The sequence below is a fragment of the Simochromis diagramma genome, unplaced genomic scaffold, assembly GCF_900408965.1.
Source record: "Simochromis diagramma unplaced genomic scaffold, fSimDia1.1 OVJJ01000361.1, whole genome shotgun sequence".
Taxonomy (NCBI): Eukaryota; Metazoa; Chordata; class Actinopteri; order Cichliformes; family Cichlidae; genus Simochromis; species Simochromis diagramma.
The window spans coordinates 5,278,817-5,297,167 of NW_024386860.1; the positions used below are offsets into that span (position 1 = coordinate 5,278,817).

General features: G+C 40.2%; 2 protein-coding genes across 8 annotated transcripts; both read right to left on the reverse strand.

Annotated features, from left to right (window-relative positions):
* LOC120732397 (coiled-coil domain-containing protein 106-like) lies at positions 1–3,423 on the reverse strand. Of its 4 annotated transcripts, none has more exons than XM_040029965.1 (8): positions 3,298–3,423; positions 2,787–2,879; positions 2,599–2,697; positions 2,259–2,480; positions 1,994–2,050; positions 1,605–1,880; positions 1,317–1,481; positions 1–617 (listed from the first exon to the last, which is right to left on the reverse strand). In XM_040029965.1, the coding sequence occupies exons 2-8, from the start codon at positions 2,854–2,856 to the stop codon at positions 301–303; spliced, it is 1,206 nt and encodes a 401-aa protein (XP_039885899.1). In that variant the 5' UTR covers positions 2,857–2,879; positions 3,298–3,423; the 3' UTR covers positions 1–300. The 4 variants fall into 4 exon arrangements, with proteins under 4 accessions (XP_039885899.1, XP_039885901.1, XP_039885902.1 ...); XM_040029967.1 differs by having other exon boundaries at positions 2,787–2,874; positions 3,298–3,420; XM_040029968.1 differs by having other exon boundaries at positions 2,787–2,856; positions 3,298–3,418.
* A 1,853-nt stretch (positions 3,424–5,276) lies between these two features.
* Positions 5,277–17,863, reverse strand: si:dkey-17m8.1 (C-Jun-amino-terminal kinase-interacting protein 4). 4 transcript variants are annotated; one of them, XM_040029960.1, is made up of 29 exons: positions 17,218–17,860; positions 16,167–16,284; positions 15,927–16,062; positions 15,630–15,824; positions 15,421–15,541; positions 14,287–14,357; positions 14,111–14,175; positions 13,551–13,623; positions 13,278–13,447; positions 12,899–13,158; positions 12,445–12,502; positions 12,096–12,248; positions 11,960–12,002; positions 11,739–11,866; positions 11,553–11,606; positions 11,003–11,143; positions 10,270–10,402; positions 9,917–10,003; positions 9,317–9,364; positions 9,031–9,172; positions 8,825–8,867; positions 8,610–8,690; positions 8,435–8,502; positions 8,168–8,316; positions 7,899–8,070; positions 7,107–7,220; positions 6,917–7,015; positions 6,710–6,799; positions 5,277–6,603 (listed from the first exon to the last, which is right to left on the reverse strand). In XM_040029960.1, exons 3-29 carry the CDS (start codon positions 16,023–16,025, stop codon positions 6,485–6,487), a joined length of 2,976 nt encoding a protein of 991 aa, XP_039885894.1. In that variant the 5' UTR covers positions 16,026–16,062; positions 16,167–16,284; positions 17,218–17,860; the 3' UTR covers positions 5,277–6,484. The 4 variants fall into 4 exon arrangements, with proteins under 4 accessions (XP_039885894.1, XP_039885895.1, XP_039885893.1 ...); XM_040029961.1 differs by having other exon boundaries at positions 13,551–13,605; positions 15,927–16,284; XM_040029959.1 differs by having other exon boundaries at positions 15,927–16,284.
* Between the last annotated feature and the right edge of the window lie 488 nt (positions 17,864–18,351).

Sequence of the window (18,351 nt, forward strand, 5' to 3'; positions counted from 1 at the left end):
TTTCTGTCTGCAGCAGGCACCCCCACATCCTCAATACCCACTGCAGTGAAGATTTGTCGAAGGACAAACAACAAACGTGTAGGATGTTTGTAAAAGTAACACGTGAAGGGTTTGTCCCAGGTTACATGGCCACAACCAGATTGCTGAGATAGCAAAATAATAATAAATAATAACAATAAAATGATCTTAATATTGTTTCTTGGGAGTGAGCTAGCCAGCAGAACCTAACTGCCTTTCTTTTTACTACTCAAACCACAGTTGTTGTTTAGAGAGATCTCCCATTATTCTCTCTTTCTTTCCTTAGTGTCTGAACCTGTAGGAGATGGGCAGAAGCAGGTTATTCTTCTTCAGGGCTTGGACTCTGTTAAGTGTCTCTTCATCCAGGGCAGTGTAGCAGCGCCGGGCATAATCCAGCAGCTTCTCCTTGGATGGATCGAACTCCCCCACCTCTGCCACCTTCTCTGGGGCGACTAGCAGCAGCTCAGCAATGGGCGTGGTAGACGCCACTGTGTTGCGGTCAACGCCATGAATTTGGAAGGCTTTGGACATATTTTTTAGTCGCTGGTATGTAAGTAGGATCTTCTTGTAACGGAAAAGCACTCCAGCAGCATCTTTCACTGAAGAAGAAAAACACACAGGTGAGTCAGCTACAATCTCATGAGCATTGTGGTAACTCATGACCATAGCATGTAAAAGACAGATTAAACAGCCAGGATGTAACACAGCGGTTTGTGAAATGCTATTTTTAACCATTAACTTGACATTTTTGTGGCCAGATGTCACAAATCTGACTGAGAAAGAGAGGGCAGTGCACACTCACACCACAGGTAGCGACTTGTACGTCAAAAGGCATCCACACACTAAATCATAACTACATTTTATCATCTATTGTATTTTAAATGGGACCACATTTTACAGAATTAACCTAATGCTGTATTAAACAAGATTAGAAACTAACGATTGAAACTATCAACTCATCAGGAATCAAGTGTATTCTTTTTATGGGTTAAATTTTTTTCAACCAGGAGTTGCAGCCTGCTGGTCATTAGAAAGAACACAGGTTTAAGACACCCAGTATCGTAGTCCCTCGGTCTTGGACCGAAGGCTTTTGTGATTAGCTATCAGTTTTGTGATTTGTTGCACTTCATGTTGTGTGTTTTGTTGTTTTAATCACCTCTTGGTTTCAGGTAGTTTTCTCCTGCTCTGCGCTGTCTTTATGTTTTGTTAATCAGTCAACAACACCCAAAAGCCATGTCCAGCTTTTATATACAGTCAGTATTAAGGACGCTGAAATGTTGAGATTTTCCCTTCCTCACCTCTTTGTCGCTCTCTTGGAGGTCTGAAGACCCGCCTTCTTTTTAACTGTCTGTTGCTGTTAATGGCGTCTGACATCACATCTTCCCCTAATATCATTTCCTCCTCCTCAATGTAGCCATCCTGCTCAAGATACTCATCTGATTCTCCCAATAGTGAAAGGGAATCTGACGAGACAAAAAAGTTCTATTTAACTAAACCCAATAGTTAAAAGACAACAAGTATAAAGCACTGATTGCATTCAGTTAATTACGGTGATTCAAAGCTTTATGCCGTGTCATGTATATTACCTTGACCTACGTTGCTATGCCCACTCATTTCATTCATGGATGACCTTGCAGCACTGCTACTGTTGCCACTGCTGCCACTGGCTGTACTGGAAGTACTATGGCTATGGCCTTGCAAAATGGCTTGGGATTGTGTGGAGTTGAAGAGAGCATTCATAGATGCAAGCTGATTGGTCAATGGACTGGACACGTGGTTTTTCGAAGTCACCATAGTTGGAGGACCAGGCCTTCGCTGCATAAAGTGACGTGAGGGGAAATGCTGAGAGTCGGTCTTCTGTTCTACAAAAAGAAGGAAACCTGAGAATCTGCAAGCTAAGCCCAGATATATGAAATAAAGTATAACATTAACAGGCTGTTTGGGTATGTCTAATTATGACTTTTCAAATTTTTACCAGCAGGACGATCTTCCTCTCTTCTTGCCCTCCAGTTAAATCGTCTTGATTCATATCCTTAAGAGAAAAAAATAGCAAGAGATAAAAAATTATTTTTGATTCTAATAGACTTGCTAAAAAATCAGTTTCTCGTTGACCAAGTAACATTAATGAACCCATCTTCTCCCCCAGTGACAGATAGGATAGCTGCCAGTCCCCTACATGGATTAACCACGGGTAAAACTGTTGGATGTGTTATTAACTCACACCTGCCCCCTGTCCTCACCATTACTGTATTGGCTCTGACTCTGCTCCTGTCCTTGGCTCTTTGTGGAAAAGATGAAGCGGTCCAGCTGGCAACGGAGGAAGTCCCTCTCCTCTTCCAAGTCCTCAATTCTTTTCTGAAGCCAAGAGTTTTTCTCCAGAGAGATCTGCAGCTGGGTCCGCAGGTTGGTGATCACCATGTAGGAATTGTTGACTGGAGATGGTCCAGCAGATGACGGTGACTCTGAAGAGTATCGATGGATAGTTAGTCTGGCCAATAACTAATAATGCACATCAAGAGATTGTGTGTATGGAATTAAGTTATTGTAGAGTAGATTTAAAGTATTGATGCGGATGTTCACCATCAAAATTTTGATCACTCTGGTTAAAAAATCCCTGCTGCTCAAAGTTGCCCTCCTCATAGGGGATGGAAATTTCATAGGCGTCCTCATTTTTTGGCGCTGAGAAGAGACAACTTAAACAAATTAATTATCATGCTTGACCCAAAGACAGGACGACCATATGTGCTGGGACCACTTCGAAATCTTACTCTGCAGGTGGAGTGAGCCTGCGTGGCTCTTGGATGTGGACGCAGCATCATTCCTGTTTCCGTCCTCCATCTCACACCACAGACAAACCTTTGCTTAGTGCACAGTTTAAAAGGTGTCTTCAGTGACTTTGTTACATTTAGCGATGATGTGCTCACATTTATCTAAACAGCTACAGCTCACCGGAAACCTTTCACAACGTGGGGGTGTTGTGCTTTATGCATACGCAGTGAGCCTACAAAGCATAGCTAATTTTATCACACAGCTCTCTCCCATGCAATTAGAAATTAAAACAGTGAAACTGATTGTATTACTCAAACATAAGTTTGTAGCGCCCTGCTACGGCGCTCAGAAGAGAGCCCTATGTTAGCGTCCTGTAATATTAGCACAAAAAATTAGCTACAATATAAAATTACAATCCATTTCTTTCTGCACCCTCAAGTTTAATGATTTCACTCTCACATTGTTAAAATCCCCGAGTTACGAATATTATCTGCAGAAACTGTTACATACCACTTTATGTTTGTAATAACTTAGTCTTGCACATGTAATAAGACGTTATAACTCCGTCATATCTCCATTTCACCAGTTCGTCGGCTAGCTAACAAGCTAACAATAACAATTATCGGGGGTTTTTTTTCTACCGAGACTTTTACGTCACTTCCGAATGACCGCCCGCTGCAGATACTTTTATTTTAGGAAAAGTGTTGGGGTTTTTTGAACGACGGTATTTAATGCGTGTGTATAGTTAAATATATAAGTAAATATAAACGTTTAGGTATATTTATATAAAATGTATATATTATTTGAAGATATTTGGGAAACCTTTTACTTTTAAACTCATGTTTCTTGACAAAATGTTACTTGTACAAAACAAAAATAAAATACCGTAACTTTTCCACTCACTTGTTTCGAAACATTTCATTGTTTTTTCTCTGGTGTAGGAAAACTACAGGACAGGTTGAACAGGTGACGAGGTGTCAGGTTTCAGCTTTGTCTACTGGTCGCTTCTGTCAAACTGTATGCGGAAGGACAACAAAAGCGCAGAAACCTTTGACTTTTAAGTACTCAACAACGTAGAAGGGGGTAAGTGTTCTGTTTTGATTTTGTGTGTTTTTTGTTTAGTAAAATGGTTTTTTTTAGCTCATGTAAACAGTAAAATCTGTTTGTTAAAGGCGCATCCACAGGTGTTATAAGTGTGGCATGGCCGGTGTAAACACTGCTATCAGCATTACTCCCATTTTTTCAAATTATTTTTGAAATATATATATATATATATATATATATATATATATATATATATATATATATATATATATATATATACATTTTTTATATTGTTAGCTTCTTTTAAAATTCTTTTTAGGTAGAGATGTGTGAAAATCAATAATAATAATGGATTGGATTTATATAGCGCTTTTCAAGGCACCCAAAGCGCTTTACAATGCCACTATTCATTCACACACTGGTGGAGGAATGCTACGGTTGTAGCCACAGCTGCCCTGGGGCAGACTGACAGAAGCGAGGCTGCCATATCGCGCCATCGGCCCCTCTGGCCAACACCAGTAGGGTAAAGTGTCTTGCCCAAGGACACAACGACCAGGACAGAGAGCCCGGGCATCGAACCGGCGACCTTCTGGTTACAGATACGCTTCCCAACCCCCTGAGCCACAGTCGCCCCAATGATATGTTGTAAATATGACTTTGTTTAAATATTTTATGTATCTATTTTTAACAATGGAGTCAAAAGATATAAAAGCGGATATGTTAAAGGAACAAGCTTCCCTCCCTCTCTCTTTCAGTGCAGTAATGGCACCGAAGTATGATGGGTTGTCCCACTGTAAGCTGGCTCTGGTGTTTGCTGTGCTGATGGACCTGCTCGGTGTGATATCCCTGCTGCTGGGGGTCTTTGCCCCACTGGAGATCAAAGGTCAAGATTTTGGGGATCTGCTGGTGTACTCGGGAGCTCTGCTGGTGCTGTTTTCCCTAGCAGGCTGGGTCATGTGGTACAGTGGAAACATTGAGGGTCTAACCTCCAAAATAGAGCTTGGTGGAGTTGTGGGTGGAGCTGTGGACAGACTTGCCCGCAACCTGAGTCGCAGGATACGGCTGCCCAGGACCCAAAGCAGTCCATCGTAGGTAGAGAAGCCTCACTGGACCAAAGACTAACTGACTTGGGCTGTCCTTATTTAGGCAGCAGGCCAGACTGCCTGAGGCAAAGGAGTGTCATTACTGTTTGACTCTTTACAAACACTTCCTTTGCTGACACCACCTCATTTACTTAAAAACGATCTGTTGTGCTATTTTCTATAAGGAAAACTATGTTTGTTTCATCTTTACCTAATATATAAAAGGAATAATTTATAGAGGTTGAAGACATGAATCTGCAACATTGTCTCACAGTGCTAATTGAAAATTATTCATTCATTTACTTGTGTCATATTGCTGGACCAGATTATGGCAGCAGAATCACTCAAAGCTAAGGATTGTACATTAACAGCTGAAGGCATTTTAATAACGATAATCATATTTGCACAAGGTTGAGTCAAAACATAATTTCAAATCTTTTCAAGAAGGATACAGAGCCCCTACGACATCAACATGTGTGCACAAACTGCATATAAATACTGCAAAGGACACTTGAAAGATTTTATCTCCCTTATTTTACAAGGAAAACAAGAACAGAAATCCAAACATAACTGAAATGAAAAGAATTTCATAACATCCAAAGGAAGACGTCAAGCAAACAGCCAATTGAGAAAATAAAACATTTTTAACAACAGCTTCTGAAGTTGTTCCTTTAAGCGAGGGGATATCGGATATATTTTCAATACAGACACCTCAAACACTGTGAACAGGTAGAAATTGAGTTAACACTCATGGCAGGAATACCCAAAAAAAAAATATACATCACAAAAGATGGAGCTTTAATAAGACAATAAAATGTCTGATTGTATTTATGGTGCGAGACCAAAAATCTGTCTCCAGTTCACAATTAACAACAAAGTATGTACACAGCAGCTACGAGAGAAGCCACATCACCAGCTTAAATGTTTTTGATGCATGCACGACTGCTCTCTACATTTTTTTTCCCCACCAAGCAAAGGAAAAATGTATAATTCAGTTGACAGTCAGCAATACTGCATTGATTTTTAGGGCAAAGGTATTGATCTATTAACCACCAGGAGCTGAATTACTGACCAGTTATACAGCAGTGATATAAAATGAGATGAAGGCACACGGGAAGGTTTCACCATCCATTAGGATAATTAGATATCAAAAGATATGTACAATATATGAGGTAAACAAGTATGATTCATATCTTTAAATGGTATTTTATTGCTACCACACTAAGATGTTGGTTCATTCAGTTCCACGAAAGGCCCGTTTCAATGCTTTGTTGAGTCTGCTCCATCTTCATCATAGGTGAGAAGCATGGAACAGTTACCTCCTTTCCATCAATGCAGTGCTGGTGCTGAGGGAACAAGAGAGCTGCCAGAATTCCAGCAGGTTTAAACCTGGGATAAGTTGGGATAAACTGAGTCAGAAGAATTTCTTGCATTAGTCCCTCTCACACTCTCACACAGCTGCTGACATCAGTGGTTCAAACTTCAGGTACAGCAATATATTTAGTTGGTGTTGCTTCTAGATTGGGCACCAGCACTGCGCTGAAGGAAAAGGACGTGTGAGATGAAAAAGCTCAGAGTGCAGGGTTAGGCACAGGTGGTGTGGGAGTCTGCCAGATGATCATGTGACTACGTTCAGATCGCTGTGGCGTGGCTTGGGACACCTCTTCCGAGTCATCGCTTGCATCATCTCCTGGAAACAAAGAGGACTTTGTCAGCCTTTAAATAGACCAAGTAGTGCACAAATGATGCAATGGATGAGACAGACTTAAGTACAGTTTTATTATTCTTCAGCTTACCAATTCGAAAGTTGATGTAGCCCTCTCCTCCACTGAGGATAAGCTGAGCAGTAGTGACATGGCTGCTGCCAGGATTGGTGATCAAACAACCTGACAGGCACAAACATTTTTTGTGGTCACTCAAACACAAAAATAACATGCATGTGCAATCTGAAGCGTCTCACTTAATTGTTAAGAAGTTACATGTAATGGCTATCTAACTCTTACCGGGTGCAGCAATGATGAATCTGACAACTTGTCTATGTCCATGGTAACACAGCTGGGCAGATGCAGTGGAGCAATAAGGGATGGAAACATCCTCTGAAGCTGCAGAGAGTTCGTAATATGGTTAATAGTACACAGAGACCATTTATGGCCAAATAACTTTAAGTTCCAGGCATTCTTAAGCTAAACATACTTATGGACAAAGGGATTGAGAAAATGGCACCACCTCCTGTGCCCACCCACAAACGGCCACAGATAACAGTGAGAGAGGAGATCTGGAGAGGTGAGAGTGTCAGGAAGGGCTGGCCTGTGGAGAGAGAGAGAGAGAGAAAACTGGTTAGCAAAGCTGTGAGATTAAAGTTAAAGTGGTCGGTTACAAAACAAAATGTATGTATAACAAAAATAATGAATAAAATATACACACAGTACTCTGCATCCCTTATTGCTTTATATTTTCTTCAGAAAATGGGGAAAAGGGGCATCAATCTATTGAAACGTAAATACATGGAAATATTGTACATAAGGCAAAAAAGTGTACAAGCTTCAAAGTCAATATTTGGTGTGACCACCTTATATGGCGACAAATTACAAGAAAGCTTCTAAGAGAGTTCATCACTACATAGGACCTGTTGCCACTGATTTTCAGTTCAGTTTTTGTGTAATTTGGCACATTTAGCCTTTCAAATAGCCAATGTCCAAAGAGAAATATCTTCAGAAAGCCTTCAGAAAAACTATTGCTCAAGACTGATTAAAAAAGTACAACAAAGTCTGGCTCTTTGGAAGCAAAATTTAAAGAGATGTATTACTTTTTTCCCCAGTTACCAAATAAGAAATGATAGTAATAAATGTTCCCATTACTGTAGTCCATCAAATGATTTTTTTTGCTCTAGTAGCTGCTCAGTAACAACACTTAAGTCATACATACAGGTATATGTATTGTAAGAAAAAACAAAACAAAAAAACAAAACAAAAACGGTTCGACTACCTAATGTTTTAGTGACCAAAGCTGCAAAGTCAACTTCCTGTAGTGGCCGTCCTGTGGACCAGTCAAACAGCCTGAGGATTGGGTCCAGTCGGCAGGAAGTCCAAACCCCACTTCCACCAGCGCACAGAAAGCGAACCTGCTGTTCACTGCGCTCAGAGACTGAGAATGTTTGCTGTAAAGTAGGATAAGGAATAAAGAGAGTGAGTTAAAGATATGGGAAGAATGAGACACAATAAACAATAATAGGTATCATTTCCTCTGTTTCTTACCTCCACCTTCTTGCTTTCAGTGTCTACCACGTAGATTTTGTTCCAGTATCCCACCCACAAGCGGCCGCCTTTTGCAAGGCAACAACGAATGGGCTGCACAGGATTTGATCCAAGAGGCATCAAAGAGTGTGACTGCAGATTCCAGCCATCTATTAATCACACGACTCATTGCATCATTATTCATTTCACTCACTTATGCAAATCAAACAAAATGAAGAAATTAATTAGCCGAGACAGCTGGATGTAAGTTTGAAACAAATCCATTACCTGTACTGTGTGAGAAAAAAGCCAAAGTCCCATCACCTAAACCAGCAATGACCTGACCCTGTGAATACCTGTGAGAGCGAGTCAACACAAAGTAGATCGTTTTCAATTCTGCTTAGAGACTTCAAGGTAACTCATCTCGTGTTACAACATCCAAATGCAAATGGACAGAACTCACGTGAGAGAATGAACACTCTCAGAGAGGGATACAGACCACAGACAGAGCCTTCTGCCAGCAGAGGCCAAATGCACCAGTATACTGTGAGAGAAGGACAATGGGAGAAAGGAGCCAAGGGAAGAAAAGGCAGTCTGTGATAAACTAACAGACAAAAAAGTCTTTGAATTGTTTAGATGATATTTACTGACGTAAACTGCTTATTCAGCTGGCACTACCTTCCTTCCTGAGTTCCAATCCACACAGTTCCTGCAGTGTTACCTTAAATAACAAGACAGACAGGCCCTGTCAGAGCTGAGTAAGCAATGTTGATTTCCAAGCGTTTCCAGTAAAACAGCACGGTAACAGGGGATAATAGAAGTACAGAATACACTCGACAAGTCATCTGTGGGCAGCTGCTGCAGCCCATTGTACCAGCACTGACCTATGGGAGGCACAGCACAGATGCAGAGGGCAGGAGCTGTGGGAGGGAGGCTGAACTGATCCAGAACTGTGTTGGAGCGTGCTGGATCAATCACTGTAATATCACTGCAGGAGGCAGGGCCAGAAACTACCCACACAGAACACTGGCAGAAAAGGGGTGGATATGAAGTTTGAAAAGATGAATGGCATGAACCAATTTGTGCCTCGACAAGTGTTAGTCATGGTTGGGTGATCATAATTAGAGGATGACTGTAGCTGCTTCTTAACTAGGATTATGACAAACTTACTGTGGCTTCGCCAGAGATCTCAGATGGGACTGCGACTGCACACTTAAGCTGAAGGGAACAGAATAAATGAGGAGCCATGTCAAACTGCACCGCATATCTGGTTCACTTAAAGTGACCTATATCATTCTGCTTGGATTATATTGTAGTAGCTTTGAATTCATGGTTAAAAACAAAAAACATTTATCTTGTGCATTAAACAGTGCTGTGCAAAAGTTTTGAGCCACCCTTAATTTCTTTACATTTTGCAAGGAAACTGGGTAGTAAGGCTCTTCTTTAGATGACAGCTGCCTTTTCTTCTGTTCTCTGTCAAGATGATCCCATGCACCCCTTCAATAATGTTGTGGCCCGGGCTCTGGTGAGGCCAATGTGTATGTTTGGGACCATGGTCATGTTGAAAAATGAAGGTATTGCCAATTAGACACTTTCCAGATCGTATGACATGGTGGATCAAAATCTTGTGGTACTTTTCTGGGTTCATATTTCCATCCATTTTTAAAAAAAAAAAAAAAAAAAAAAGGTCCCCGAAACCACTGAGTGACATCCAGTGGGGTAGTTCAAGACTTTTGCACAGAAAATAAGCCTCCTTTGAGTGACATTTACCTTGGCAGTGGATTCTTTGTGATCCAGCAGTCTGAGCTGCATTAGAACAGGCACGTCTTTAGGCTCTGGTACTGGTTCACTGGAGTCCTACGGTGATTAACAATATTTTTACCGGGGTATTGCTTGTATAGTGATCTGCACAGTAAATATCCATATTGTGCAAAAAAAAAGTCTTGAATGAAAGCCAGACATTTTTTTTTTTTTTTATTGGTATAGTAAAACAATGAAAATAGTAACTATTTTAACTATATAGACTCAATAACAGCAACAGGAAGCTTTTTATTCCACTGTTTCCTATTTATTCTCTATAGCACGTCACTATTTATTTGTATATAGAAATGTGGTTCTACTACCTGTGTGTTTGCTAGTGGCAGGCTCCAGCCATGTAACTGCCGCTTTCCCAGACTTCCCCAAATCTGGGAGCGAACTTCTCTGTAGATTTCCCTCTTCCTGACACGTGGTGAAAGAGCAGCAGGAGAAGCAGACCTAGACAAAATGATTCTGGCATTTATCAGCTTCACATTAAATATGTTTTATTTTTTTTAAGTGAAATAAATAGAGCCACGGTAGGACACAGAGCCTTCACTGTTAGTATCTTGCATTTCATTTACTTAATAATTTGGAAAGTGGAAAGAAGTATCCGAGGCCGGTGCAAGAGTTTGGACACTCCTGTTTCAGTACTTAGTGACCTCTCCTGTGGCCGAAGCAAACACTTGTTGTATATAAATAGAAAGTGTCTATTTATGATTTTCATCCAATGTTTCCAGCTTATCGCTTAAAATTCTGAGATATTCTTAGGCTGTCTTGTGAAGCGTGCTTATGAATTTCCCACAGATATAAAGGGAACGGATAATTTTTCATGTCTGATTCTTATTTTACTTGCATTAGCAAGTAGCTGAACCCCAACTGTGAATGAAAAATATTTATTGACAATGAGGTAATCAGCTAGGCCAGACTCTGTAGTTCAGAGAAGACCTCACTCAGATCCAATCTCTATTTTTCTCACTTGCATTTTGTCTAAATCTTTGCACACAACTGCTGAAAAACACATAAGCAGGAGTAACTTATTAAGAGACAGATGCTTACTCAGCCTGAGTTCGACTGATGGTTGGTGGTTGTGGAGAGCCCAGAGCAGTGCGAGTGAGTGATGGGGAAGGTCGCAGAGCTGATATGGAAGCAGGAGGTGAAACTAATGGTTCCTTGGACCGGCCAAAGAAGCGGTTGAATCTTTAATTGAAGAAAAAATGAACAATTCTAAGTATTTTAACCATGAACAAATATACACTTCTTAATTTCAGCCCACCTAATGCCAGGTGCATTTAGTAACACCACAACACCAAAACATTTGTCCCTCTCCTGCATTTTAACTGACGCCTTTTCACTTTTATGTAATGGTTCTCATCTCCTGTTGTTTTCTGCACTTCTTGGCTACTGCTAGCTGAATGCTCAGCCAATGTGACTGCACAATGATGATCCTGGACTAACACCGTTATGAAGACGTCAGCTCAGATATCAGATCATGCGGCTTGCACCACCCACCTCTGTTTGGGTTATAAGAGCTTCAACATCATCTTAAGGTACAGGAGGATGGGTGTGTAACAAGTCGTAAATTATTTGTAAAGACAGATTTACTTACTTTCTCCAAACACTTGACCTTCTTTCTTCTGAAAATCTCTCCTCCTTTGTTGCTCTAAAGAAAAAGTAATAGATGAGGTTGGAGGCAAAGATTTGAGCCACTGATGTTACACGAGTTGTTGTAATCACACAGCAGATTCTCAAATGTAACAATTTTTTAAATCTTCAAGAAAGGCACAAAAGTTACCTGAGTGTCTGACTGCGTCTAACCGCCTCCTGCAGTTCAAACAGACGCTGCTTATACTGGTTCTTCTCCATGACCACGCGAGCCATTTCAGAACGGGAAAAGTTACGCATGGATGCTGGCTGAGACACCTGAAGGGGAAAATAAATTAATCCATCAAACCATCTATGAGCAGCTAGAAAGGCAGTGAAGACTACACCTACAGATAGTACATCACAGCTTACATCAGAATCCTCAGACTGACAAGTTTCCAGTTCTTTCCGAAGTCTGTAAAATAAAGGGCGAGATTATTGTCAGAACGTGTATGTAATAACAACAATGAACAGGTTATTTATTGAACAGCTGAATGATCCTCTTCACCTCTTAGTTTCCTCCTCCTTCTCCTTCACCCGCCCCTCCAATCGGGAGAGTGTTTCCCGAAGAGTTTCCACTTCCAGTTTAAGAGCTGAACGCTCATCTGTCAGCTCCACTACCCGAGATATCAAAGTCTTACGAGCAGTTTCAACCAATTCACTGAGAAAAAGGAAGTATAGCATCAGATATAAAACTCAGAATTATGTTGGAAAAGAAAAACAGTGGTTAATCATATTAGATAATACAAAGCTTTCTGTTGGTATTTAGCGAAGTAAGAAATCCAAGTGTTTGGAAACTCCCCATGTCCTCAACAAATCACAATAGACTAGTCATAGAAAATAAACTGAGGACTCACTGGGTGACTTTCAGTTCCTCATACTGAGAAAGAATCTCCTCAGACTGGTCTACGCTGCCTAAAAACACACACAAAAAAATTAAACTGCGTGAATGCACATGCAAACAGACAAGTACTGAAATTAATACATTTCTAACCTGTATTAAGGACTATTTAACCTGCATTCATGTTTAAGAAGAAATCAGGACATGAGATTTTGTAGAATAGGAAAAGGGGAAGTAAAACTTTGTAAAACACATACTTGAACTTAATATAAGTAGAGTATAAATAGTCTCCCAACAGAGCCTGATTATTTTTGGATACCAACTTTCTGTCACTTCTTTTGTCTCGGATCACTTTGTGTTTCAAAGAAGCAGCAAAGATTCTATGTTTGTGACATTTATTTCTTTAAAACTCAAAAAAGCAACTCAGGAATGCAGATCTTAACAAAAAAAACAAACAAACTTGCATTTACCTCTGACACTGGCCCCTCGGTCTACACTCTCCACATAATCGCGGCTCAGCTCAGACAGTTCAGAGAATACAGAGTCAGTGTTGCGGAGCTCCCACTCTATACTATCCTCGTCCTCTACCTCCTCTCCCTCATCCTTTTTGTCCGCCTCTTCTCCTTTTTCTTCTTCTACTTTGCTCTGCCCCAACTCATTCATCTCGTCCTTGAAGCTGGTCTCCAGCTCACCTTTTAAAGGTTCTTCAGTGTCAGGTTTAACTGGGGTGCTGAAAAATTTGGAGGTGGTTGATACAATATGTGTGCGAGCAGATGAATTCAAGTAAATGTTGGCTTAGTTAATAAATATAAAGCTGAAATAAATCAGTTAATGCTTTCAGGTTAGTACCTTGCATTTACACAGCCATTAAAATGTGCCAACTCAGGAGTGGAGTTTATGATGTCAATGACAAACTGATTTGTGGAAGGCTTTGCAGCTCTATCGACCTGTTTTTCTTTCTTGGCCATGAGATCTTCCAAACAGGGGGGACCAGAGTTTGAATGTGGTCTTTTAATCATCTGTAAAAGAAAAAAAACAAAACAGAACACGTAAGCTACATCTTTGGCAAAATCTCGAATTAGAAATTTGGAAGATGGTCATTTTAGGTGCAAAGCCATTTACCTTTTCAGTAACACTGGGTTCTGGCAAGACCTGATGTGACGGAAAGTCAGCATTCCTGGAACGCACATGATTCCTAAACGCAACAACTCAGTTTATGCTTTTTTAAATCCTCTTATTTTTCACCATGTTCTTGCAACAGTGTTTCTAAAATATATCCTGTGACTTTAAAAAAAAAAATTCCTAGTTAATAAACTTTCACTAATCACTTTCCACAAATATTGCATTTAACAACAATAAAGGTAGAGAATTTGCGAGTATCTTGCCAAATGCAACTGAAAAGCTGAAGTTAACGCTACAAAGTAGCTTCAGGTTTTCATTTTCAGTCACATGTGGTATACACTGTACTTGATATCCCTTTCAAACAAAGAAATACCACCAACCTGCTGTCAGAAATGCCAGAAGCATTCAACATTTAGTTTAATATTACAACAGGCTGAGAGTTTTTCATTTCGCGCATGGCTACAACACAATTCACAATAAGGCTGCTGCTACTTAAAGTCTTCCTGTGTGATACTTTATGCAGAATAGCAAATGTGTTTTAGCATAATGTTGAAAAGAACCTTAAAGGAGAATCTCTTTCAGACTCCTTCCTCTTTTCCAAAAGTTCCCGATATGACAGGGCCAACTAAAAAAAAGAAAAGAAAAGAACATCAGCTACATGTAAGAAACCTGACGACTTAAGAATAAGACAGTGGTTACTGAGCATACGCATGGAGGCTAACCAAAAATATCTGACCTTGTTGTGGGTATTTCTCAGTGCGCTCAGTTCTCTACTGAGATTTGCCTTCTGTTCCTCCAAGGCCACCACTGCAAGAAAACAGAAGGCATGTAAGAACAGAATACAGTCTAGACACCTAAAACTAGACTTGAGTTGCTCTTTGGCATTTATTCCTGATGCACACCAGTAAGCCACAACTTTTAAACCACTGACATTTGAAGTGAAAATTGTGCTCTGTGGGAAAACTTTGCGCCTTCACATTTATTTTTGTGTAATGTGATTTATTTCAGGGCAATGTCCTCTACTAAAGAAATTGTCTCGAAATGGCTAGAGAAACACAGAAAGAAGGGACTGATGTGGCCTTTAAACCTCCCAGATCCTGAATACAAGCCTATTCCATTGTGCAAACCATATTCAAATGTCCATCAATCCACCTTCTTCAGTTTATCCAATTCAGAGTCATAAGGGGGAGGGGGTGCAGCCTATTCCTTCTGTCATGGGGTGAGAGGCAAGATAAACCCTGTATAAGTCACCAGTCTGTCACAGGGGTCATATATAGAGACAAACAACTATTCAAACACCTACGGGCAATTTCAAATCAGCATTTAAGCTAACATGCGTATCTTTGGACTGTGGGAGGAACCCAGAACACCCGGAGAGAATCCACAGAGTCACAGGAAGAACTTGCAGACTGCACCACCATGTCACCCCTGGATGGCAAACCCACACAATCTGCTGCTAACCTCATTGTGCGTGACTTTTTGTACACAGCAAAGACAGGATAAACTCAAAAGAAAAAACAGAAATGAAACCAAACAACTAAACGTCCTGGAGAAAACTGTGCATGAGAGCCCCACAAACCCGATTAACATGTTAAAATTATAACCCCTGAGTAGTCATTACTGCATTGTTACTGCATGAATCTAAGACTTTATTTTGATCTCAATACGCCTGTACAGTTGTGCTGCTGCCATGTTGACAGTATCTGTCCACAGACATATGAACGCCAGCTAAAAATCCTCAAATTGCCTTTGCAGTAGCTTCTACTGAAGTAGAGGTTTCCAGAAACATATTTTATCAACAGAGACCGACGCACAGGGTCAAAACAATACCAGTGACATTACTGTTGCTGGTAAATATTCAAATACGCACACTGATCAGCTTGTTGTCTTGCTTTCTTCTCTAGATCTCTCTCTCGCCGTTCTCGCTCCTTTTCCCTTCCCCTCATGGCTCTCCTCTCCTGTTCAATTTGGTCATCCAACTCAAGATACCTCTTAAGAAAAGAAAAAGACTTGAACAGTGAAATGCCTGCTTTTACAATAAAACCTGCAATAGCACACCTTCACAGTATCATGACTCACCTCTTGACTTTCTTTCCTCAGTGTTTTCTCTGCATGATATCGCTCGAGCAGCTCTTCTCGTTCAGCTTTCTCCCTCTCAGCCTCTTCCTCCCTGTCCCTCAGCTGTGCTTTGCAGCTGGCCAGGCCCTCCAGTACCCACACAAATATGGGTACCAGAGACTCCACCACGCTTTCACCATGGATCTCAATAACAGTCTGTGATAGAGTAAAGCAGCAGAGAGAGAAAACGGGTATCTGTGACCACATGTAAATAATATTTCCACCCAGATCAACATAACATATTGTTCTCATTCTTACCTGTAATTCTGAATACAGCTTTCCTGCCTCTTCACTCACAATGTTTGGGTCCGGCTCCACCTCCCCGGTCCCACAAAGCACTCTCTCACTGTACTCCATCAGCCAAAGATTTTTTTCTTTTTTTTCGCTACCTCTGCTGCAACACAGTTGCCAAAAGCTCAAAACCAAAAGCAAACAGATCTGTGAGTCGATGGTGTGTTACAGTTTCTCACTAACAACTCGTTTGTCTAGGTTCTTAACCTTTCTCCCAAAACTAGCACCTCCCATTCTCCACACGTTCATTCATACAGCAGCATCCTCGAAGACTTCACTTTCTATAGAGGTTTATCTGATGTCTGGAGGTGTTTTAGAGTCCATCCTGCAGAAAAAAAGGAGGAAAAGGTCATGTCACTTTCTTCAGAGATGATTTAACTGGAAGTGCACTGTCAGCTGTTTTGGCCATTTTCCCTTTTCAGCATTACTATAACCTTGGAAGTGACACAACACAATCATTTGGTTTTCTTGTATTCCGGTATGATTCTTTGAACTTTTTTGAGACCATGAAGCAGGCTATTAGGTTTTGATCAATTAAATATTAAAAGAAATAAGAAAAGGAAGCTATTTCCTGGTTTTGGTGTATTTTCTATTTTTAAACGCTTTGTTTTGCACTTTTACTCAGCTAAAACGTCTGCTTTCACACCAAATAAATTGATCTTAATCTATAATAGTTTCCCCAGTAGTTCAACCTTGGGATCAATAATAATTAAAAAACCCTTATAAATCACAACTAAACTATAGATACCTAATGTGATGTTGTCCGTTTCCTTGGTTTTCCAGGCTATAGCACAAGACAACTATGTTATGTGAACTAGCAAATAGAGCGAAGAATCACATACTTCATATTTGACTTTAAAGTCGAGTTGTGTGCTTCAAACTGCTGACATTTCACCTCAGTACGGTGAGGCTTTCTGTTAATTATTTATATGGATCTAATGAGGATAATACCATAGCATGCAGACCAAGTGACCTCCTGTGTGTGTTTTTAAAAGCTCCACAAATAGCACCAACTAAGCAAACATGACAGACTATGACAGCGATAGGTTTTATTCGTCGACTCCTTACTCTAATTATTAATACTCTCGGTAAGCATTACTAGACTTAACAGACTCGAATCGGCGTACTGTATAAATAAGTAAGAAGCCTGACAGTGGACACCTTGAGAGTTCGTTAGCAGTAGGTTCACAAAGTTGAAATCTAGCCAAAAATAAAGCCGTGTTTCTTCAGTTGTTCGGCTGCCGTTTTACAAACTTACCTTAACGCCTGACTTCCTCACAACTTTCATTTTACTGCCCCAAAATAAGGAAACTCCAGCCGTCTTTTTCTTCGGGACGATATCAATTACACATAAACGAGTTTAAAGAAGGGGGTGTTGCTCGAATTTGACGTGCGCAGACATGTCCTCAGATTGACCAATGCGAGCGCTGTAACTGTTTGCTCTAACCAATGGACGGTTAAATGGGCGGGACATTGTTAGTTTTGTTTTCTAGAGGAGGAAAAAAACGGTTTCCTGAAACTTGCGCGACGACACGTGACCAAGGAGTTTGCAGTGGACTGTCAGGTGATCTGAGGAAAGCACGTTCGAATCCGAAACCTGTCGAAATACCTCACATTCCCGAGAACAGCTCAATCTCTTTTCCCATGTTGCCACAAGTGGTTGGAACAGTTTACCGCAATGTTTGTGAGCGAATCATTAAAATAAAAACATTACAAATGTGAAGTCAAATTAAAAAGTCGAAAGAGATGAAGTGTCTTTAAGGGATATTTGTGCAGGGATCTCTTTCCTAGTGAGATGGGGAAAAACAATCATGCAAACGTGTTAAATATTACACCGACGAAACTATAGTAAAACTACTGCAAACTTGCAAAAGCTAGAATTGTCTTAGGATAAAGTACAGTTAGTTTTCCTTCCACTAGATGGCGATATTCTAAAAAAAAAAAAAGACAAAAAAAGAATAATAATTCAAATACTTAATGTTTAAGGAAAATGTGCTTAACCTGAATGTATATCAATCGGGTACAGTTAATTGGACTCGATTTTATTAAATGTAACTTTAAACATTGTTCTTATGTAACAAAACTAAAGGGAAAATGAAGGTAAATCAGTTAAGTCAGTATTTTGGGCAGTATTGGTCCCTCAGTACATTTCATGTTCATTGTATGTGGTTAGAGCTTTGTTATGTTTGTTTGTTTTGCTGTTTTTGTTTTCTCACAACTTTTTTACATTTGCTTTTACAAGCATGAAAGAACGTTACACTTCCTCAGTGTCAATGACAATAAGCTACGGAAACAAAAACAAAGTCTTTCGGAGTTTTGTCCTTCCTTTTTTTATTTTTGTAAAGTATTCTACTATACCTGGATGATCATGAATCCTATCTGCAGGATGTCC